Source organism: Nyctereutes procyonoides, unplaced genomic scaffold (assembly GCF_905146905.1).
Source record: "Nyctereutes procyonoides isolate TBG_1078 unplaced genomic scaffold, NYPRO_anot_genome, whole genome shotgun sequence".
Taxonomy (NCBI): Eukaryota; Metazoa; Chordata; class Mammalia; order Carnivora; family Canidae; genus Nyctereutes; species Nyctereutes procyonoides.
This window is the reverse complement of record NW_026575043.1, coordinates 34264686-34283913: the sequence shown is the minus strand read 5'-3', so window position 1 is coordinate 34283913 and position 19228 is coordinate 34264686. Positions and strand designations below refer to the sequence as shown.

Below are 19228 nucleotides of genomic sequence, written 5' to 3'. Positions count from 1 at the left end.
GGGCGGCCGCGCGCGGGGATTGGCCGCGAGTCGCCAAGGCCCGCCCTCCGCTCGCCCCGCGCGGCAGGCGGGTCCCGCCGACCGGAGAGAGCTTGGTGGCCTTCCTAGATGGCGGCGGCGGCGGCCGTGGCGGCTAGGCCGTGAGGGTCTCCGTGCTTTGGTCGGGCTGCGGGCAGCTCGGGCAGGCCGCGGGCGCCGGAGGTAGGTGCGGGGCGCGAGGGGCGCCCCGCGGGGCGGGCGGGCGGGCGCCGCGGCCTCTGCGCGAGGGCGCGCCCTTCCCCTCCCTCCTTCCCGGGCCGAGGGCTGAGGTTCCCGGGCGGCGGGCTGGGGCGGGGCGGGGCACGGGGGCGCGAGGCGGGGCGGCCACGCGGAGTCCCGGCCTTTGTGAAGCATCATGGCCGCGGGCCTCGGAGGACGCGGGGCGGGGGTCCGGCCGTGGGGGCGGGGGGCGGGCCCCGGGCTCGGGTGGCGCCGACGCCGGTGGCTCTCCGCGGGGATGAGCAGGCCCCTCGCTCTGCGGGCCGGAGCCGTAGCGGCGCTTTCAGGCGGGAAAGGTATGAACGCGGCTAGTGCTCGCCCAGGATCCTGCCGGGCGTAACAGTTTGGGAAATCTGAGAAGTCGCCCAAGTCTTTCTTCCGCCAAATGCTCATGGATTGAACGTCACGTAGGGAAGCGGGATGTGGTTTTGTTGTAACAATGGTCGTAGTAACGAATGGAAGGTTGCAACCTGTTGATAGTAATACCTGTCAAGTATTATTATTCGGTGGACTTGGGTTGCTCGTGGTAGGAGCCTGATTTGCTGTTCTGCATGCTTGCATGTACCTCGTTACCTGATGCACGGCAGTCCAGGCTAGGGCTGGTGACTCTGAGAGGCCAGCCACCCAGCGGAGACCCTGTTTCCTGGCCGAAGCCTGGACTCCCAGTCAGGGGCCTCAGGCACAGTGGCCCAGACCCTGCCGCAGGCTGTCCCTCACCAAAGGGAGTGAATGGCCAGTCAGCAGTGCGCCTGTGAGTACAGGATGTGAGGCCTATTGGAGGATGACAAAAGGAGTGGATGAGGTCATACTGCTGCTGGGTTGGGCGGGAGGCTGCAGTGTGAGAGGCTTGACCGAAAGGCACCAGCCCCAGCCCTGGACATGAACGCCAGGGCCTCGATGCCACCCCAGCTAGTGGACTTGAGTGAAGGGTGCTGTCCAAGCCTGTTGGATTTACCCCACCTACTAGGGATCCAGGGGAGCCTGCTGCGAGTCTGCTGCTGGCTTACAGTCCCCTTGGCAAGCAAGGTTTGCATCCGTGTGTTCAGTCAGCTGAAGCAGCAGTGAGGCTGCTGGTGGAAGAGTCCTTTGAGCCCTTGATGGCCAGGCACTCTGTAGCGCACTTCCTGGGGATTGTTTTATAAAACGACCGTGACCTTGGTGGTAGAAAACAGGAATCTCACTGCATTACCTGGTCTTGGTCCCTCTTAGTAGCTGCCCTTCCCCCTTTGGCGGTCTCATCCAGCTTCCTGGCTTTAATGCCCTCTCTCCTTCACATCTCCAATCACCTTCTCCAACCCTGGCCTCCCGTCTGAGCTGCTGTCTTTTCCATATCTCCATATGTTACTTTGATGCCAAGTATCCATGTCCAAACCTAAAGCCTTATCTTCACCCACCCCACACCACTTCTCATGATGCCTTCACCACCTCAATGCATGACAGCTCTGTTCATGATTTAGGGTCACCCGGATTCCTCTCTTAGGCTTCCGTGCAACACTCAGGACCATTTCTTACCACCTCCAGCTTAATGTACTATTTTGAACTGCCTGGTGAGCCTCTTAATTCCTCTCTTTGCTCTCACCCTTGCTCCTTCCCCCACTCGCCCATGATAGTTTTTTTGGACACAGAATGGTTCTTAACAAACTTAAGATAGTGTAAAACTGGGGAAGTGAGCAGGGGAACCAGCTTGCCTGGGTGATAAAGCAGCTTTACTACTTTATAGCTGTGTGACCTTGAGCAAGTTGCTTAACCTTTCTGTCCTTAACCATTCTCTCAGTGCTCTCTGAGAACCGGTGAGTGAAAATGCGTAACACTCTTAGAGCAGGGCCTGGCAGAAGGCTGGCTGCTATTGCTGTCCTTGGATCATTCAACCTCACTGCTTGGACCCTCCTGTCCAGTGGCCCATCTCTTAAGGGCCACAGTCCTGGTCTCACTCCCCCTCAGCATGTTGCTTTCACCTGCTGCACTACACTTCTACCCCAGGGTCTTTGCTCTTCCGCCACCTGAATGTCTCCTCCTACCCCCCTAGCTTACTCTCTGCTGCCTTCAGATGGACTCTGGCTGTGCAGCCCTTGCCGTCTGCCCTTTCTGAAGCTGCCCCCCCGCCCAACTCCTTGTTTTGTTTTCTCTTGAATACTCCTCAGCTTTTCCTATTTGTTGTTTGTCCATCTCTCCTACTAAAAAAAGAGCTCTGTGGGGCAGGAATTTGTCCATTTTGTGTCCTTAGCCTCTAGAATGGTACGTATGCCACATGGAAAGTGTTCAGCAAACACTTGTTGAATGAGTAGAGTAAGCTTACCAGGGAAAGTAAGGCACTTGCTAAGGAGGGCCCTCCTGCGGAGCTCAGCCTTGAGCTGCTGCCCTCTGGGGCTGGGTGGACTTTCCTGATCTCCCAGGGAGAAGGAACACTCTTTTTCTCTACAGTTCCTGACCCCACCCTCTGCACCTCTTCCAGGCCTCCCTGCATTGTTGTCATTATCATCTTTGCTTTGTGCTTTGATGCTGGCAGCTGCTTGGTCTTTTAATGTGGGTAGCAGGTGTCCCCATCCTGTACCACCCTTTGTTTTTAACACCTCCCCCCCTTCAGCCACCAGAATCACAGATTGGCTCTTCCTAGTATCTCTACAGACCTACCAGAAACTGAAGGTTTTGGTCCTGATTTCTGTCTGTGTTCTGTAGCACTGGACATGCTGACCTGTCTGTCCTTCTCTGAAACGATCTTTGTTGGTTGCCAGGAGACTGGCCTTATTTCACTTAGTGCTCCTCATGCCTGTTCAACTGCAGCCTCCTTAGCGTTTACCTCGGTTCTGAGTCTTGTTATCTGTATGCTTTATTCCCTTGATCTTCAGCACTTTTGACAAATACACCTTTGGGGGAAGTATTGTGTTAAATTCCCATTGAACTTAGGAATCTAGAAAATAGCTCAGTGGTCATTGCCTTTCCAGCTGTGTCCAGGTGGTGGGGACCTTGTTTCTTTTTCATGGTAGTACATCCCTTAGAATAGACCAGTGAATTTGGTTGAATTAATCAAATCTAAACAAGTCTCTGGTTTTTATGTTGTGTCTCCTTGAAAGTGCAACCACCATGCTCTACTCCTTCGCTGTAGACTTCTTAAATGTGTGATGTCTGCTGTCTTCTGTTTTATCCATGCAGCCAGTCAGGCCTGCCTTGTGTGGGCATGGGCATGCATGTGTGTATCTGCACCCATGTGCATGGCATGTTCATGTGTGTGTGTGTCTGCATGGTGTGGGAGTGTGTTTGCATACACATTTGTGTCTGCACGTGCTTCTCCTGCTTTGATGCCCGGCTGTCCTGCAGACCTCTGGGTTTTTGGATTGTCCCTCTGACCTGCCTTTTCATGTCATCCCTTTTTTGTCCTTTCTCTGAAGGGAAGCTTCCCAGAGTTGCATCCTCAACCCTCTTCTTGGTCTGTGTTGCCTCTCTGGGCAGCCTCTCTCCTGTGGTTTTGGTGACTACCACCTCGCTGATGTGTTCTGGCCTTCTGTTTCTGGGCCAGTCACAGCTCCAGAGCTGTGGCCTCAGCACCTGTTGGACAGGTCTGCCTGGAGGCTCCATCCGTTCTCCTCTGCAGGCTCCTGCCTGAATGCTGGAACACGTGTATCCCTCCAGGGGAGAAGCTTCATTCGCCTTCAGTTCCCTCTTGTCTCTGCTCTCCACCTCTACCCGGTCAGCAGTGTGGTCAGTTCTATGTCTTTACTGTTCTTGAGGGCTCCAGCCCTGTCAACAGAGCCTCTTTCACACCTTTGTGCTCTGGCCTGGAGGACTGCCCTCTATGCCTTGGGCTTAGGCACTGGGCCTGGCACAATTGTCAGTCTCCTTTTCTAAATAGGGACTGAATTATGGCATGGGAATCACTTCACCTTTGGTGGCTCCTTATTGCCCCTAGGATGGAGCCAGGCTCCAGATGACCCCCAGGACTTCCTGTGCCTTGGCTCCAGCTGTCTCCTGAGGCTCCCCGTACCAACCCTGGCCAGGTTCCCTTCCCCACAACAACCTCCCCCCTCCTCTACCGGGAACAGAACCACGCCACCTCTGGCGACCTCAGCACGCTGCATCACTGTCCTGGTCCACGTGCCACCTTGTGGGCCCAGGACAGTCCTGGGGTCCCTGGGTAGCAGAGCGCCTGGCTGTACCTCTGAGGCCCTAGTGCTGCAGAGTTGAGCTGAGGGTCTCGCACTCGCCCTCACCCTCTGACTGACCCAGCCCTAGCAGGTGAGTGGATCCATGTCGCTCTGATGGCCAGAGGGAGGCCACACACCTTATGTGTGTTCTGGAAAGGGCAGCCTTGCACCGCGAGCTTGCTTACCGAATAAATTGAGTTAGGGGAATGCTGCGGTGAAGCTTAACCCAGTTTTTAAAAATCTTTTTTGAGCCTTAAGATAATAGTTTTTTTTGTGCTTCTGAAGTAGGAATTACAGTGGACAATTAAGTAATTTAACTTGGGACTAAAATCATAATTCAGGTTCTGAAGGAAGAACGTAGAGTTAGTTTGTTTTGAAGCCTAGAAGTTTGTCTAAGGCAGTATTTTAAGTTCTTTACTGCATTGTTAATGGCACTTGACTCTCAATACCAGGGAAGCAGAAGGTTTCTGTCATTTTGTGACGATGTTTTTAAATCTCTTTGCAGGTGGAAGAAGAAAGGTGCCACTTTGGCATGAAGACAGACTCGCTTAGTCGTCAGTCATTTAAGCTGAGTGCATTGTGATTTCCAATAATTGAGGCAGTGGTTCTAAAAGCTGTCTACATTAATGAAAAGAGCAATGTGGCCAGCTTGACTAAGCCGCCAGCGTGTGCAGCGCGGGCAGGACGGCACCCGGGTCTCAACGGACTTGTGCATGTTAGCTGTATAGATTTATGTAAGGTTTTTTAAAACTCTGGTCTTTTAAAATAGTCTTAACCACTTTTACTATGGAGACATATGAGAGTCCCTCTCCTCTCCCGCGTGAGCCCGCAGGAGAAGCGGTGATGGAGAACCGAGCTTGCCCCCTCCAAGCGCTGCCCCGTGAACAGTCTCCACCACCTCCCCTGCAAACGTCCAGTGATGCAGAGGTAATGGACGTTGGCTCTGGTGGTGATGGACAGGCCGAACCCCCTGCTGAGGACCCACTCAACTTCTACGGAGCTTCTCTTCTCTCCAAAGGATCCTTCTCTAAGGCCCGCCTCCTCATAGACCCGAACTGTAGTGGCCACAGCCCGCGCACCGCCCGGCACGCACCTGCGGTCCGGAAGTTCTCCCCTGACCTTAAGTTGCTTAAGGATGTAAAGATTAGCGTGAGCTTTACCGAGAGCTGCAGGAGTAAGGACAGGAAGGTGCTGTACACAGGAGTGGAGCGCGACGCTCGCGCAGAGTGCGGTCTGGCCCTTAGCCCTGTCAGTGGAGATGTGCATGCTTGTCCCTTTGGCGGGAGTGTTGGGAATGGGGTAGGTGTAGGGGGTGAGAGTGCTGATAAGAAGGATGAGGAGAATGAGCTGGATCAGGAAAAGAGAGTGGAGTACGCAGTGCTCGATGAGTTAGAAGATTTTACTGACAATTTGGAGCTAGATGAAGAAGGAGCAGGCGGGTTCACGGCTAAAGCAATCGTGCAGAGAGACAGAGTGGATGAAGAGGCCTTGAACTTCTCCTATGAGGTATGTCGGCAACCCCTCCTTTGGAGCACTCTTAACAAAACCCAAAGAGAGGTGTTGGGAACTGCAGCATCTTTTGAAAGCTGATGTTGCAGAGGAAAAAAAACCCATATGAGGTGGGATAATGTTAATGTGGAAGAGAAAAGGCTATAAGAAGTCCAGGTGTTTACATTTTTCTAATGAAAGGTTTGGCTGAGCAGTCGACCTTGTACCTTCTATGCAACCTGAGTTGGAAGGTGCTCCTGAGAAACGCTTCCTGGTGGCATGTGCACCTGTACCAAGCATCAAGTGTGTTGGTTGCAGTTGTCAGTTTCTTCCTGTTTGTTTTTCAGATGATCACGCAGCATAAAGGCATACCTAGGCCCCCACTTGAGAGTGCCTCATTTCTGTGTGTGTTCTCACTAATGCTGTTAAGCTTGCCTACGGTACAGGAATGCAGGCTCTGGGGGCCGTGGTGTCTGAACAGCGTGTTTTGCAGGATGATTTTGACAACGATGTCGATGCTCTGTTGGAGGAGGGCCTTTGTGCTCCCAAAAAGAGGCGAATGGAGGAGAAATATGGGGGAGACAGTGACCATCCATCTGACGGAGAGACAAGTGTGCAGCCAATGATGACCAAGATTAAAACCGTGCTAAAAAGTAAGTCAGCCAGTCAGAAAGTAGTGTGTTTGTGGGGTGGCAGAAGTACAGGTTTAAGAGCCCTTGGGTGCCAGGCAGTGGTCTGGGCAGTGGGCACATGTTTGAGGGAGGATGGGCACACGTGATGAGGGGGATACAGACAAGACACAAGGATGCACCAGATGCATGATGACCTGGGTGCAGATTGTAGTGTTTGCTGTGGATACACACCATAGAGCAGCTGGTGTCGTGCAGGAGAGTGGGGAGGGCACTTTGATGGGGTGAGGAGGGGGAATGCTGTTGCTCAGAGATGACAAGATGGGCAACTAGAGGCCAAGGCCAGAGGTGGGTGCAGCATTCCTTTAAAAGTACAACTTCTATGGCTGCAGCTTGGTGTGTGTACTTTAGGTGGGCAGATGGGAGCTCCTGTGGTAGGGATGAAGGTATTCCAAAGCTGCATTTGGATTTTGGGGTGGTGGGTGGAGCAGTTGGGAGGCACCCAGAGCTGTGCCCATGCTACTCCTTTGCCAGTGTGCTGCAGATCTGGGAGCAGTCGGTGTCAGTTTCTATCTTTTCCTGGCCTGGAGTTGCCTGTGAGTGTCCACGTAGAGATGTTGGGCTGGGGATTGGGCAATGGGAAGGGGCTGAACAGATGTGCCAGGGACTCGGGCACATAGTTGAAACCTTAGGCTAAGGTCTGGAGTGCAGAAGGTGGCGTGATGGGAGGAAACCGAGGGGCAGGTGATGTGCAGTGTCCCAACGCAGAGTGGCCAGTTTGGTTGTACTGGGTGCCACATGTGTCTGCCCATGTTAGCTAGTGGTGGGAACAGGATGGGCGTTGGGTTTATCAGCTGTAGATGGGGTAAGTCTGGGGCGCTTCAGCTTCTGGGAAGACACGTGGGGGCAGGCTTTACTTTACCTCCAGAAGGTCTGCTTTGTACTTTTCCTGTGGTTTCAGCCTTCTGAGCAAACAAAGCCTTGTCCATCCTGAGCGGCCCACAGGTTCACCGTATGCCTGGCCATGACTACAGGCATGCCAGTGGGCCTGCCAGCACTGGGCACTGCTGTGTCTTTCCTTCTGCAGCCTTCTGTTCCATCTCACCCACCTGGCAACCTACCCCAGAGTGCTGCCTCCCACGAGCTACAGCATGGGCCTCAGACTCACAGGCTATGTGTGAGCTGCATGTGAGCTTTGACGGCTGGGCCAACTTTCTGACTGCAGTTGTCACAAATGAATGGCTCACGTGCACCTGTGCCCCATGTTGTACTTTGCTTGCATTTTGTTTGCTTCTCCTTGTCCTGACTTAGCCCACAGTTGCTGTAAGGCAGCTCCTTGACTCTACCCTGGGTAGGGGAGAGTGTCTAACATTGTCTATGCACCTCTGACGTGTAGTGCTCCCTCCTCAGGGCCACAGCCAGTATTGTTGTGTTCTGAGGTCAGGCCAGGAGTTAGCACAGCCGGGTAGGGACCTGACCCTGGAATGCTACTCCCTTTTCCGTGAGAGTCACTTAGGCCATTTCATTGTGTGTGTGTTTTTTAGATTTCATTTGCTTGTTTCTTTTGTCCTAAATTCTGCACTTGCTCCCAGTTCCTGTAAGAGCATTAAGTTTCAGTTAAATCTTTGTGTTTTTCCTAGTCACCAGGCCTGCCAGTGGCAGGTGTCAAGTGAGTAACAAGTCTTGAGCTTTTTCTCTATGACTGCCTGTAAAGGATTGGGAGTAGTGTCTTAAAACTGATTTAGAAATGTAGAAATTGGAGGTAGTGTTTCACGGGCTGGTGAGAGTGTGCAGCTTGGGTACAATGAACACTTGTTATCTAGTCACAGGGAACAGTGGACAGCAGACCTGCAATGTATTAGCAAAGCTTACTCAGCCCCTGGGGTGCCTCTGGCCACAGCCAAGGCAGCCAGTGAGGGATTGATGTTCGTCATGTCTGTAGCTATGCAGATAACAGCTGAGGCTGGAACTCATGTCTTGCAGACCCTTTCCCAGGCACTTTCGTGCACCACATATTGTTCTAGGCCTGAAAGTACAGCAGTGAACAAGATAGCTTTCTGCTGTTGAGGGGGAACTTTTCTCTGGGTTGGAGCCATATAAATAAGCACAACAATTGAGAGCAGAGTTTCATGCATGGGAGGTCTGAGTCGTAGGCGGGGCTGGCAGAAGCTCTGGTGGAGGGTGGGGTACTTCCCTACTCTTCTAGTTCTTAGAGGTTCGTTCTTTTTAGTTCTTGGTTGACTTTACTATTTTTATCTGCCATGTGTCATAAGTTTGAAGACCTCTCTACAACTCAGTGTGCTTTTGAAGTGATTGGGGGATGGTCTTGTCTTCTGTGCAGGTCGTGGCCGTCCTCCTACAGAACCATTGCCCGACGGGTGGATCATGACATTCCATAACTCTGGAGTCCCCGTGTACCTACACAGAGAGTCTCGGGTGGTCACCTGGTCCAGGCCGTACTTCCTGGGAACGGGAAGCATACGGGTAGGGGATGCATCAGTCATGAATTTAGTCTTGTAAGTTTGCAGACTGAACATGCACATGTTGTGTTTGCATGGTAGCCAGGCAGAGGCGAGTGGAAGGCTTCAGATATTCAGAGCTTTGGGGTCATCCTTTTAATCTTTGTTGCAATTTCACTATCCACAGAAACATGATCCTCCTCTGAGCAGCATTCCTTGTCTGCATTATAAGAAAATGAAGGACAATGAGGAAAGAGAGCAAAACAGTGAACTCGCCCCCAGTGGGGAAGTGTCTCCTGTCAAGCCCCTGAGCCGATCTGCAGAGTTGGAGTTCCCTCTGGAAGAGCCTGACTCCATGGGAGCTGACTCAGGGGCCCTGGATGAGAAGGACCCACTGGGGGCTGAGGCTGCCCCTGGGGCCCTGGGGCAAGTGAAGGCCAAGGTTGAGGTGTGCAAAGATGAATCGGTTGGTAAGTTTCTGGGGTGAACTTTCTTCCTTGCTGGCTGGGATCCATCTGCAGGGATTTGGCTGCACTCCACACCTTCCCTGGCATCACGTTTCTTCTGCTGAAGGCCACCTATTCCTGGTTTTGTCTGTGAGGAAGGGACTTCTAGAGACCTTTTCCACTCATGTGGTTGGAAACGTCTGCCTCCCTGATCTTAGAACCTGCCTAGGTCTGCAGGCCCTACATGGCTGGTTGTGCCATAAAGATGGCTACTGTCAACGCAGAATGGCATTTTTCTCTGGTTACTTATGTGACCTTTCCTGAAATCTTGGTTTTTCAGTAGGAGGTGCTCATGTGGCATTGTTTTGATCTGCTTTTTTTTTTTTTTTTTAAAGATTTTATTTATTCATGAGAAACACAAAGAGACACACACAGGCAGAGGGAGAAGCAGGCTCTATGCAGGGAGCCCGACGTGGGACTCGATCTCGGGACTCCGGGATCACGCCCTGGGCTGAAGGCAAGCGCTAAACCGCTGAGCCACCTGGGGGGTCCCCTGAGCTGTTTTGATACGCTCAGAATGAGCTGCTTTGATCCACAGACTCAGTACTGGGAGACAGCCACCATTCTGCAGACATTTCCCACTTCAACCCCACAATTGCTTTTGGCTGTGTGTCGGTGTTTCTCCTTTCTCCTGTGTCTTTTATTTATTTATTTTTATTTTTATTTATTTTTTATTTACGACAGTCAGAGAGGGGGGGGGGCAGAGACACAGGCAGAGGGAGAAGCAGGCTCCATGCACCGGGAACCCGATGTGGGACTCGATCCGGGGTCTCCAGGATCGCGCCCTGGGCCAAAGGCAGGCGCCAAACCGCTGCGCCACCCAGGGATCCCTCTCCTGTGTCTTTTAGCTTAGGCCTACCCATACAAGTCTCAGTTATCTCTACAGTGGTGGCATGGTAGCAGACCTCTCTCAGCCCACCTGCTGAATCTCTTTCAAAGAGGACTTTGTGTTTTCAGGATTTTTGGTTATTGCTATTTGGATATTGTCTGAATGTTGCTGCCCAGCCTTCCTCATAACTCATAGGGGTGAGGAGCCTAGAAAAGCTGGAGAGGGGATTGGAGTGACACCACTGCTGAGAGTGGGGAAGGTGCCTCAGAGAGGGACGGCCTCTGTGGAGAGGGCCGGTTGGAACCTCAGGCATCTGGGGAAAGGCAGGGTCTGACACTGGCCCTCAGCTTCCCCCACAGACAGACTGTCGTCTCCTCCTGACCTGCCTGCCTGCCTGTTGCCTCCCTCGGCATCCACATCAGCTTCCCCTGTCTTCTGTCAGTGTGTCAGTCAGGGCTTTTCTCAGGACCCAGCTGGAAGGGAGCTTTTGCTTTTAAGACTTCAACGTATTGGTTTTTGTCCAAATTCATCTTTTATGCACATGGAACACCTGAATGAGTTCCTGTTTTTCTGAAAACATCTGCTTTTCACTTCTAACTTTACTCCCTTGGGAGAAGTGACAGCTTGTTTCTAGATTCACTTCCCTGCATTAATGTGTAAAGAAATACGAGGTTTTAGTGTATTATTATTATTTTTAAATATTTTAGTTATTTATTCATGAGAGCTACAGAGAGAGAGCAAGAGAGAGGCAGAGACGTAGGCGGAGGAAGAAGCAGGCTCTATGCAGGAAGCCCAATGTGAGACTCAATCCTGGGACTCCGGGATCACACCCTGAGCCCCAATGTGAGACTCAATCCTGGGACTCCGGGATCACGCCCTGAGCCTGATCACGCCCTCAGCTCAACTACTGAGCCACCCAGGCATCCCTGGTTTTGGTGTATTAAGTGGGTGCAGATTTCACAGCCTTGAGTTTTAACTACGTATTCCTCAGTCTTACACATGAACCACCCCCTCCACATCCACAGGTGCTGCTCTTAGGGCTGGGCGTAAGCCACAAGCGTCCCTGCCTCAGGGCTGACACTTGAGTCAAAAACCAGTGAGGGTGATGTGGCCGTCTAGGATATCCTGGGAGAGAGAAGGCTATAGTGCACAACATTAAAAGCTGGAGGACCCTTGGAAATTCATTGAATTAGAGATGGGTGGTGAGCTGTGGGGCTGGGCCAGGAGCTGTTGCGAAGAGGCATGACAGGTATGAGGCCCCCCAGCTTCCTGGGTGTGTTGCTGAGTGTGCAGGCAGCCAGCTAGCTGGAGGGGAGAGCGCAGGGTACACAGTACTTCCACTGCTGTGGTACTTGTTTTGATAGAAAAGTCTTGAAGGCCATCCTGAGTTTTGTGGAGTTTTTTAAAGCTTTTTTCTTTTTTCTTCTTTTTGTTTCAAAAAAATTAAAAGCATTGCAGAAATTTGTCCATAGGGACCTGCCTGAGTAATTTGAGTGAAAGAACGTGATTCTTTGCTTTCTTTGCCCTTCAAAAGGAAAAGGGGAATGGGGATGGCATGGGTGGGACCTGTTTGATGGGCAGCCCATCACCATCCTACTCCCTGGACAGAGGAAACATAACTCTTTTTTTTTTTTCTTTAAGATTTTATTTATTCATGAGAAACACAAAGAGACACACACAGGCAGAGGGAGAAGCAGGCTCCACACAGGGAGCCTGACGTGGGACTTGATCCCGGGTCCTCAGGATCACACCCCAGGCTGCAGGTGGCGCTAAACTGCTGCGCCACTGGGGCTGCCTGGAAACATAACTCTTATGTTGGACGTTAGCAATTTTGTTCTCTGATAAATCCACACAGATCTTGAGGAATTTCGGAACTACCTGGAAAAGCGTTTTGATTTTGAGCAAGTCACTGTGAAGAAATTCAGGACTTGGGCCGAGCGGCGTCAGTTTAACCGAGAAATGAAACGGAAACAGGCAGAGTCTGAGAGGCCCATCCTGCCGGCCAATCAGAAGCTCATCACTCTGTCTGTTCAGGATGCACCCACAAAGAAAGGTGAGTTGGGGCATGTAGATTTTATCTTTGGCAGATTGGTTATACCGTTGTTTTACTTGGTGGTCATAGAATGTATGATTTGTGTGTAAGTTGTATTTATCTCAGAGCTTACGTTTACCTTATGAATGCAGAGGTGTACTCCGTTCACGGTCGTGAGCCCCTAATTCAGTGAGTCGCTAACTTGGATGGTGCCAGGTCCCAAGTGCTAGCTTGCGGCAGGTCCTCACGCTGTTGCTGAGTTAGGCCTTCTTGTCACAGAGTTTGTCATTAATCCCAATGGGAAGTCCGAGGTCTGCATCCTGCACGAGTACATGCAGCGCGTCCTCAAGGTCCGCCCTGTTTATAATTTCTTTGAATGTGGTAAGTTTGACCTCCCCTCCCTCAGCCCTGAAGAATCCTACACCTCGCTGGGGTCATGGCTGGGGAGGCGGGAACTGACCAGTAACCACACTGTGCTGGGTTAAGAGGTGAAAGGGCAGGGCAGGGAGAAGCATGCTGTAGGTGGGGGGTCGTTTTCAACAGCAGTGTGTCCCATCTGAGGGCAAATGCCCCTGCCTCCCTCTTCCTCTGTCCATATTCCCCCACACACACACTGTCCTCTCTTCCCTTGCTCTGAGAAAGGACCCCCTGCTGTGTCTCCACCTGTTCCCCCCTCCACCTCCCTCCCAGTGGATGAAGGGGCCTCAGGCCTGTGCTTCCCACCAGCCGTCTCCTGTGGCCTTCCTCATCACACTTTTGTGAAAACCAGTTTGTCTTCCCCTTGTAATCCTGAACCTAAGAGTCACTCGTTTGTATGTCGTTTCCTTGGCTTCCTGCATTTGCGGTCTCTGCTATTCATTATCCTGTGTCCACCTTTCACAGACACGCTCCCTGTCCCTGGTAGCTTGGCCTCTGACCTCTTATTTTCTTCCATCTTACTAACCCGTGCTCCCCATTTTTCACAATTTTCCTGGCAAGCTCTCTGTCTGCTGACCAACTCTTGACCCTATCTCCAAGCCTCAGAGAGCCCTCATCTCTGCCTTCCAGCAGTAGCCCTTACCCTGCCTTGTCTGTTGGTGCTAGCAGATTGTATGTGTGCATGTGTGCACGCTTTTAATGTCTTGGCAAGTATTTTTAAAACCGTAATTTTAATTTTAAGAGAACCCAAGTGAGCCTTTTGGTGCCTCGGTGACCATTGATGGTGTGACCTATGGATCTGGAACTGCAAGCAGCAAAAAACTTGCGAAGAATAAAGCTGGTAATGTGCCTGCTTGTGTGTGTCAGACCCATGCTGCCCACTGTCTGCCTCTCCCCTTGGCTAGGGAGGGCTGGGGATGGGGCAGATCCATTCGAGTTATGTAATCATCTAACTTGGTTTTTTAAAAGTATGTGCTCATTGGAAAAGACTCCTAGAGGAAGTAAAACGTGAGGGGAAAAAAAACTAGGAAACTCCAACCTTCTCTGCTCTCTGGCAGCTGGGCCAGAATCTCTTGCCCTTGTCCCCACCGCCCACAGCTGACTGGGTCATGCTAGCGTGTTCTGGAGTGGGCTTGGTAAAAACTGAGCAAAACGTGGACATGCTAGGAGGTGACAAAGAGGTAGATCCTTACATTGTTGGCATTCTTAAGTGGTTTTTACACGTTTGAGGATGATTTCCTGAGTTCTTCAATCTCTAGATTTGGGACTGCCATTCACAGAGCCTGCGAAGGCCTGTGTTTTCCAGTTAAAATGGAAGCTTCTCTGCCTCACCATCAGGGTTACTTGGCCTCTTTTTGGGAGTGGAGTACATTTTAGGGTGGGTGTTGGGTGCACCCAAAGCTCTGGTGCCCACAGTTCGATTCTTACGGTTTCTACCTCTGCTATGGTGTCTTCCAAAGCAGCTCTGCCCTGTACAAAGCATGAAGTCTATCAGTTTTATCACATTCTTACCATGTTTTGGGATTGGTAACGGTGCTTTTGTTCACAAGACTCAAGAGTTTACGTTGGTGTTGCTTTTTGTGGTGTATGCTGAGGATGATCGGGAGGATATGTTACTTTCTGGCCTGCCTTCTCTGAGGCTGTACTGGGCTCACATGCTCCACCTCTCTCCAAGAAGGCCTGCTGTCCATACTAGAGAGATTGTACCAAAAGGCTTTTAGCTTAACACATTGGTACTACTAAGGTCATGGGGCAGATAGCTCACGTGGGGCCCACTGTGAGAGTGGAAAAGTCCTGGCAGTAGGCTCTGCTCTCCCCATGTGTGAGGATCTACTTCCTCTGTCTAGACCCCAGTTACTCTTTAGATACCTCACTTGGATGTCTTGCCAGCACCTACGACTCTATAGGGTCAGACTGCTGCCCCTCCCCTGTTCCCCAGCGCCCCACACTGCCCCACCGCAATGGTGAGTGGCAGCCCTGCTCAGAAATCTGTACTCAGCATTGAGCCATCCTTCTGCTCTGTCCTGCAGACTCTTTTTCAAGAGTATCTGTCCAGTCTCTACTTTTCCCTCCCACACTCAGAGCAGCCTGCTCAGTGCTCAGGCCTCACTGTGTGGCCTGGGTCCTGGTGAGCCATTTACCTGCACACCATCACCGTGATTTCTCTGAAGCAGATTTCTCCTGCCTTGTCTGCTACAAGTACCTCAGGGCAAGAGTACGTATAACCTGGTGTGGCTTATAAGGCTGCTCAAAGCCTAACACTTGCCCCACTGCATCCTTTGCTCAGGATGTGCTCCTCCATCTTCTACTCTCCCTGCCTCTGAAGTCCTGCACAGGAGCCGACGTGCAGCTTGCTCTGGAGTTGGGAAGCGAGCTGGGCCCAAGCCCTCACCCTTGGAGTTTTTCTTTTTCATAGCCCGAGCTACGCTGGAGATCCTTATCCCTGACTTTGTCAAACAGACCTCTGAGGAGAAGCCCAAAGACAGTGAGGAGCTTGAGGTGAGTGTCAATCCTGCCCTGTCTGGAGCTGTGGCTCCAGTGTCTGCTCCCTGTCCCCCCTCCCCGTCCCCACCCACCCACCAGCCTATGCAGGTTATAGATTTAACCATCCAAACTCCAGGTGGTTTCATTTGTTCATATTTCATAAAAGGGTAAACTTGTTTTAGTTCCGGCAGGGGGAGATGTCGCTTTTGTCAGATTTTTGTGTTCTGTGTCTTGTAATTGGTAGTGAAGAACGTGCAGAATAAGTGTATTTGGAATGAAGGCTGGCTGTCTCAAAGACTGGCTCCCACCACAGATCTATAGAGTCTCTAAGTTACATTGTTTTTTGTATTAAGAACTGTTTAAAATTACTTGTAAATCCTTCTGGGAAATATGACTCTATGGTTACTTGTAGTGAGGGCTTTTCAAACTCTGAAGATGGTATTCTTTTTTATGCCGGCTTTCTTGATCTCTATATACCATAAATTTTGCTCCTTTAAAAAACCAGACTGTTGAGTGAATTTTTGTATATTCAGAGTTGTGTAATCATCACAATGGTCTAATCTTAGAATATTTTCATCTCTCTAAAAGGAAACATCATACCAGTTAGCAGTAACTCTAATTTTCCCTGTCTCCCAGCCCCTCAACCCCTGGCAACCACTAATCTCCTTTCTGTCTTGCTGGATTTGCTAGCTTGGGACACTTCACATCAATGGAATTAAATGCGACATGTGGTCCTTCATTGACTGGCTTTTTTCACTTAAAACATGCTGTGTTAGCTGTGGGTTTTATCTGATTGAGGAAGTTTCCTTCTGTTTTGCTTAGTCTTCTTTTTTTTCAGGAATGGATGTTGGATGTTGTCCAATGTTTTTTCCTGCTTCTATTTAGATGATTGGTTTTTGTCTTTTACTTTCCTCATAATGGTGGTATATTGCATGGGTTTCTGAATATTAAACCAACCGTGGATTTGGGAAATAAATCCCACTTGGTCACGGTGTACGTAAGTTTTATGTATTCCTGGATATAGCATGCTGGTGATTTATTAAAGACTTTTGCAGGTATATAAGGGATACTCACTTGTCTGTAGTTTTTCTTGTGGTGTGTGGTGTTGGTGTTGAGGGAGTCTGTCTTTACAGAATGAGGTGGAAAGTTGTTTCTCTTCTTTTGCGTGGAATAGTTTGTGAAATGTCGGTATTGATCTTTAAACATTTGGTAGAATCCACCAGGGAAGCCATCTGAGTCTAGACTTGACTTTGAGGTTAATTACCAATTCTGTTTTTTCACATTACTTCTCTCAGATTTCCGGCTCCTTTTTGAACTTATTTGGGGACTTTGTGTCTTTATAGGAATTTTTCCATTTGCTCTAGGTTATCTCATTCATTGGGATACATTTGTTCATAGTATATTCCCTCATGACTTGCTGCATTTTGGTAAGCTTGTGCTGCTCCTGCCTTTATTCCTGATTTTAGTAGTTTGGTCTCTTTTCTCTTGGTTAGTCTAAAAGTTTGTTACTGTCTTTGATCTTTCAAAGATCCAACTTCTGGTTTTGTTTGTTCCTATTGGCTTTTTAATTTTCTGTTTGATTTCTTACTGCTGTTTCATTTATTTCTGTATTTCCTTTCTTTGGCCAGCCTTAGGTTTGGTTTGTTCTTCTTTTCTAGTATTTTCAGGTCAGAGTATTGATTTGAGGTGTTCTTTTTAAATACTGGAATTTATGGCTATAAATTTTCTTCTGTGTACTACATTAACTGCAGCCCATAAGCTTTAGTGTGTTTTCCTGTTTTCGTTCATCTCAGAGTGTTTTTCTTTTCTTTTTTTTTAAAGATTTTATTTATTTATTCATCAGAGACACAGGCAGAGGGCCAAAGGCAGGCGCTAAACTGCTGAGCCACCCAGGGATCCCCATCTCAAAGTATTTTTCTACTTTTCCTTGTGATTTCTACCTTGAATCATTGGAGTCATTTTAGGAGCATTTGTTTTTCATATATTTGTGAATTTCCCAAATTTCCTTTAGTTTTTTTTTTTTTAAGATTTTATTCATTTATTCATAAGAGACACACAGAGAGAGGGAGAGAGGGAGAGGCAGAGACACAGGCAGAAGGCAGGCCCCATGCAAGTCCATGGGACTCGATCTCGGGACTCCAGGATCATGCCCTGGACAGAAGGCAGGCGCCAAACTGCTGAGCCACCCAGGGATTCCCTTTTTTTTTTCCCCCTTTAGTTGTTGATCTTTAATTCCAGTGTGGTTTGAAAACATAGTTTGTATGATTTCAAACCTTTTTTTTTTTTTTAAAGATTTTATTTATTTATTAATGAGAGACACACAGAGAGAGAGAGAGAGAGGCAGAGACACAGGCAAAGGGAGAAGCAGGCTCCATGCAGGGAGCCTGACGTGGGACTCGATCCCAGGTCTCCAGGATCACATCCTGGGCTGCAGGTGGCGCTAAACCGCTGCGCCACCGGGCCTGCCCGATTTCAAACCTTTTAAGTCCTTTTAAGTTCATTGAGACTTGTCTGATGACCTGTCTGCCCTGGAGAATGTTACATGTGTGCATGAGGCGAGTGTACTTCCTGCTGTTACTGGGTGAAGCAGATGTCAGTTAGATCTAGTTGATGTATGGTGTTTGGTCTACATCTTTATTGGTCTTCTGCCTAGTTCTTCTGTGGTGTTTTTTTTTTTTTTCCTAGAGAAAGCGCATGTGTGCCCATGGTGGGGGGGAGGGGGCTGGGGGCAGAAGGAAAGAGAATCCTAAGGAGGCTCCACACCCAGCTCACTTGATCTCACGACCCTGAGATTACAACCTGAGCCGAATTCAAGAGTCAGATGCCACCCAGGTGCCTTGTCTTCCCTGTTACTGAGAGTGGGTATTGGAGTCTCCAACTGTTACTCTTGAATTATTTCTCCCTTCAGTTCTGTCCATTTTTGTTTCATGTATTTTGGGGTTGTTAGGTACATATATGTTTGTGGTATTGCGATATAATAAGAAATGTGTGGTCTTTGTTCTTGGTTCCTGGTACAGAGCATCTACAATATATTAGTATTTGCTTTTTGTTCCTAGTGTTTGTTATTGTTGTTGTTGTTTAGATTTTATTCATTTATTCATGAGAGACACAGAGAAAGAAGCAGGCTCCCCACAGGGAGTCTGATGTGGGAGTTGATCCCCGGACCCAGGATCATGCCCTGAGCCAAATGCAGATAGACGCTCAAGCACTGAGCCACCCAGGTATCCCTGGCCCTAATTCTTTAAAAAGCTGCAGGCTGATAAAGTAAATGGAAGGGTTTTTAAAAAAGATTTTATTTATTTATTTGAAAGAAAGAGAGCAGAGTTGGGGGAGAGGCAAAAGGAGAGGGAGAAGCAGACTCCTTGCTGAGCACGGAGCCCAACATTGGGCTGGATCCCAGGACTCAGAGATCATGACCTGAGCTGAAACATGCTTCACTGATTGAGCCATCCAAGCATCTGGAATGTCTTGTTATTTTTAACACACTCCTTTCTTTCCTCCTCCTCCTTCTTAATTTTATGTATTTAGTTAATCTCTGTACCCAGTGTGGGGCTCAAACACAAGACCCCAAGATCAAAAGTTGCATGTTCCACCAACTTAGCCAGGCCCCTTTCACACATGCCTTTCAGCCACACCTGAGTTTAGGATAATGAAGTGACTTTGGACCATCCCTTTAAATGGAAGCTGGTTGCCCATGGAATCTACCATAAAATTAGAGGGTTAGAGGTTTCAGGCTGCTGCCACCAACACCACTTCCCCCTACCCCCCCATATGTGTGGTGGGGAGGGCACTGGAGATTGAGCTAATCGCTAATGGCCAATTATGTAATCAGTCATGGCTATGTAGTGAAGTCTTCATAAAAAAACAACCCTAACTGTGAAGGGGTTCGGAGAGCTTCTGAGTTGATGAGCACATTGAGGTGCTAAAAAAGATAGCATACTCAGGAAAGGCACGGAAGCTCTGTACCCCTTCCTTTATACTTCACCC

The 19228-nt window shown here is 49.6% G+C and overlaps 1 protein-coding gene across 1 annotated transcript in view; it reads left to right on the top strand.

Moving 5' to 3' along the window:
- Positions 1-19228, top strand: part of DGCR8 (DGCR8 microprocessor complex subunit) — a 39512-nt gene continuing 20284 nt past the window's right edge. Inside the window, exons 1-9 of the mRNA XM_055323425.1 lie at positions 1-201; positions 4903-5903; positions 6379-6538; positions 8856-8998; positions 9161-9443; positions 12164-12361; positions 12620-12721; positions 13500-13598; positions 15174-15256. Coding sequence (XP_055179400.1) covers positions 5184-5903; positions 6379-6538; positions 8856-8998; positions 9161-9443; positions 12164-12361; positions 12620-12721; positions 13500-13598; positions 15174-15256 — 1788 coding nt within the window. The 5' untranslated portion in view covers positions 1-201; positions 4903-5183. The remainder of the gene's footprint in view (positions 202-4902; positions 5904-6378; positions 6539-8855; positions 8999-9160; positions 9444-12163; positions 12362-12619; positions 12722-13499; positions 13599-15173; positions 15257-19228) is intronic.